This window comes from Tupaia chinensis, unplaced genomic scaffold (assembly GCF_000334495.1).
Source record: "Tupaia chinensis unplaced genomic scaffold, TupChi_1.0 Scaffold000221_1, whole genome shotgun sequence".
Classification (NCBI taxonomy): domain Eukaryota; kingdom Metazoa; phylum Chordata; class Mammalia; order Scandentia; family Tupaiidae; genus Tupaia; species Tupaia belangeri.
In genome coordinates, this window is record NW_006159696.1 from 1204383 (window position 1) to 1208597 (window position 4215).

The 4215-nt window shown below is 59.1% G+C and overlaps 1 protein-coding gene across 1 annotated transcript in view; it reads left to right on the forward strand.

The window, feature by feature from the left end:
* The window catches only part of GDF2 (growth differentiation factor 2), a 7094-nt gene extending 3165 nt beyond the window's left edge, over positions 1-3929 (forward strand). The window contains exon 2 of the mRNA XM_006147740.3: positions 1649-3929. Within this exon, the coding sequence (XP_006147802.1) occupies positions 1649-2574 (926 nt within the window). The 3' untranslated portion in view covers positions 2575-3929. The remainder of the gene's footprint in view (positions 1-1648) is intronic.
* Positions 3930-4215: the final 286 nt, after the last annotated feature.

Genomic DNA, 4215 nt, shown 5'->3' on the forward strand with positions numbered 1-4215 from the left:
GTCACTAGGTGCGTCCAGTACGCATGGTCTGATAGTCCAGAGAAGAAAATCTGGATTTTATGTGGACTGGAGCTTTAAAACCATGGCTCTATGTTATAAGAGAAAACAATGCAACCCGCAGGCCACCCAGGTGTGGCCAACATCTCACCAGGCCCACGAGCCATGGCCATAACTGCACCTTAGGGAAGGGCTGGTTCCTTTGACCATGGCCTAAGTCGCCAGCCCCACAGGCCCTGGAGTCCGGTATCTGGAGCCTCTCCAGCACACACACACACACACACACACACACACACACACAGCAGCATGCCCGTCCAGGAGACTCTGACCCTGCCCAGCACTCCTGGGGACCCCTCACGGATGGCCAGCGGCAGCCCGGGAGGGGTGCTTGTCCCCCAGTGTCTGACTGCAGTCTCAGAGGCGTGTTGCTGCAAGAGCACATGGGGGAGGAGCCCACGGCTGGCACACCCACTCTCACTGTTCCTGCAGGTCACGGCGGCTCCCCACACCCCGTGGGAGCGGCGGTGGTCACCATGCCGCCACAGTCGTGGGGTGGGTACAGAATACTGATCGGGCATGTGCTGTGGGCCGGGGTGGTGTCCCGTGTGCCCCATGTGCCACCTCGTCCACGCCTCACACCAACCGTGGGGGCAGGTGTGAGACGCCCCATTTGCCAGATGAGGAAAATGAGGCACCCAGCCACTCAGGGCTTCACAAGGTGACAAGCCCAGCAGAGGGCAGAGACCAGACGGGCATTTCAGCCTGCCAGGGTCCAGGACAGAGCAGGCCCCCCACACTGACAAGGCAGTGCTCGGAGCACGCCCTCCTCTGTGAACAAGCCGTGGTGCCCCAGGAGTGTGCCCATGGCCCCGCGTCAGCCCAGCAGTGGGAACCTGGGGCAGCTATGTGACTGCAGGGGGACCTCAGTCTTGCCTGACGTGACATGACAAAGTAATTGAAGCAAATGTGTTTTTTTCCTCTCAAATGCAAAAAAAAAAAAAAATCCACTTTCACTTTGCTTGGAATTTAGTTCTGCGCGGTGACAATGCCACCCAGTGCTGAGCTTGCCCACCACCTTACGATGGGCTTCCTGTCCTCTCCCGGGACCTCCCCTTTAAACTCACTCAGGGCCGTCACTAGGCATGTGCATTTGCATGGCCCGACACAAGGACACTGCCTAGTGGCGTGCGCTCTGGCAGTTTGGCCCCCCGAGGCCCAGTCCCTGCTTATGTAAAAGTGGATAAACTCAGACCCTCCCAGAGCTGAGCATGGGGATTAAAGCGTATCACACAGGGCTGCCAGCGTGGTGCCTGGCACATCCGCGGAAAATGAGTACGACCGAAAAAAATGTATGGGTCCCAGAGTCTTTCTGCATGAAATAAACCTGTAGTTTAATTCTGTTTTCCATGAGCCTTTTGAAGTCCCCTCATGGTAGATGTTCAATACACAACAGGACCTGACCCTGGCTAGCGGCATCTCCTGCCTCTGCTTGTTTGGGGAGACCCTGAATGTACCTTTCAGAATAGACTTCTGCCCTAGGGGTCTAAGTGAGACCAAGCGACAGTAGACAAAGCTGCCGCCTGGTGCCCGTCACCCAGACTGAGGCTCCTCTGGCACCATGAGAACGGCCCTCTGTGTGCTTGTGTTGCAGGTGCCGTCTCCATAGCCGCCACGGAAGACGCCCCCTTCCAGAAACACGTCCTGCTCTTCAACGTCTCCATCCCCAGGCACGAGCAGGTCACCAGGGCTGAACTCCGACTTTACGTTTCCTGCCAAAACCACGTGGACTCCTTTCATGGGCTGAAAGGCCACGTGGCCATTTACGACGTTCTGGACGGAGCGGGCGCTTGGGACGCCACCGCAGGGACCAGGACCTTCCTGGCATCCCAGGACATCCGGGACGAGGGCTGGGAAAGCCTGGAAGTGTCCAGTGCCGTGAAGCGGTGGGCCAGGGCGGACGCCACCACAAGCAAGAACAAGCTGGAAGTGACCGTGGAGAGCCACAGGAAGGGCTGTGACAAGCTGGACATCAGTGTGCCCCCGGGTTCCAAGAACCTGCCCTTCTTCGTTGTCTTCTCCAACGACCGCAGCAACGGGACCAAGGAGACCAGGCTGGAGCTCAGGGAGATGGTGGGCCATGAGCAGGACAGCGTGCTCCAGGGGCTGTCCAAGAACAGCCACGGCATGGAGGAGGACATGGACAGCCACACGGCCACGGGGTCATCTCTAGCCAGGCGGAGAAGGAGCACCGGGACCAGCAGCCACTGTCAGAAGACCTCCCTGCGCGTGAACTTTGAGGACATTGGCTGGGACAGCTGGATCATCGCGCCCAAGGAGTACGACGCCTTTGAGTGCAAGGGCGGCTGCTTCTTCCCCCTGGCGGATGACGTGACGCCGACCAAGCATGCCATCGTGCAGACCCTGGTGCACCTCAAGTTCCCCACCAAGGTGGGCAAAGCCTGCTGCGTGCCCACCAAACTCAGCCCCATCTCCATCCTCTACAAGGACGACATGGGCGTGCCCACCCTCAAGTACCACTACGAGGGGATGAGCGTGGCGGAGTGTGGGTGCAGGTAGTGCCTGCCTATGAGGCTGGCAGATGCAGGCCAGGGAAGGGGGTGCTAACGAGGGGTTCTGTGTCGCCCTGGCCGTGATGGGGACTAAGTCAACCTGCATGCCAGCCTGGAGAAGGACAGAGAGCCCAGGAACCCTGCCATCACTCAGGCCCACCCAGAGCACGTGCTGCTGGGCTCCGCTGTCGGGGAGGACAATGGCTGGGGGATGCGGGGGTTTGGACAGAATAGAAAAGCCCAGAAGGGCTGCTTGAGAGTGGGGGAGGGAAGATGGCAAAAAGGGAACAGGGAAAAAATAGTCCAGAGCAGAGAGGTGATGTGCACACATATGGAACCCAAAGGGTGGAGGACAGACGTATTCCAACCACGGGGGCCGGGGGAGGGCCGGGAAAGAAGGGAAAGTACTGCCCAGTGCCACATGCCCGACACTCACAGCCTAGCCAGGTGGCCCTTGTGACCATGACTGCCAGTCTACCGATTTGGACACAAGGCACAGGCAGGCCAGGTGCCCAGGCAGGTCACACGGCAGCCAAAGAGCAGCCAGGCAGCGGCGGACCAGCCTGGCTGAGCCCAGCCCATCGGTACACGCCCGCGGGGCTGTGTTGCTCTGTAGGTCCCAGGCACAGCCTGACTGCTCGGTGCCTTTGCTCATTCTGGGCCAATGCTTCCTAATATCACCGCAGGTCACTGAAGACCTACCCCCAGAGTGCACTGTGGCCAGAGCTGCTCCGACCCGCTGCGGCAGTGCTGTCTGGGTGTCCATGGACTCAAATCAGGTAGCGGCTAGGAGTGGGGACCACTCACCCTGAGGGGCGGGCAGCCAGGGGCAGCCTCTGCAGTCGTGGCTCCTCGCCAGCCCACTCGCACAGGACACCCATGGCCGGCCTGGATTTGCACTGTTGGAATGAAACGTGCTCTGGCTTCGGCCCCTAGTTTTACTGCTCGGTGACACGCGCTCGGATGCTACAATGTCCAGCCTCTGGGGAAGGGGCTCCCCGGCCTATGAAGAACATGGGTCCTTATCAACCATGTTCGGCTCCGCCCACACTGGTGGCTTTGTGGGCAACGTGCGCCCAGCCCTGTCCAGGGCTTGCATGACGGGACGGGTCTCAGCCCCCCTGAGCCTGAGGGAGAGCAGACTTCTCACTTCCCCTGTTTCATGCTCTCCTCTCCCGGCCACACCTGAACCGGGTGGAGTGACAGGGAGTGTGAACGTGATGGAGACTTCCAGCAGGAGCATGGTCTGGAGGAAGCACAGAGATTTGAACCACTGCCACTAGCTGAAGCTCCCACGCTGTTTTCTTTTTTGAGAGATTTTTGATATACGGCGTGTGCGCTCACTGGAGAGACAGAGTGAAAATGCCCACCAGGGGATGGCGATGCCGCAGGCCCTGCCCCTCCATTCTCCTCTCAGGGTTTTGGGCACACAGGCACATGTGCCTGCTATGAGTTTCAAGCCGCCCCGTGCAGGACTCAAACCACAGTCGACCTTGCGGGAGTCTAGTGCCTTAACCACCGTATCGCCTGCTGGCCTCTCCTGAATATTTTTAAAAATAGTTTGTCCTAAATGTTTACAGGGAACTAACGAACGACTTTAATTTAGATTGCCGTCCAGTGGCTGAGCTCCTGGGACGTGTGGGTGGTA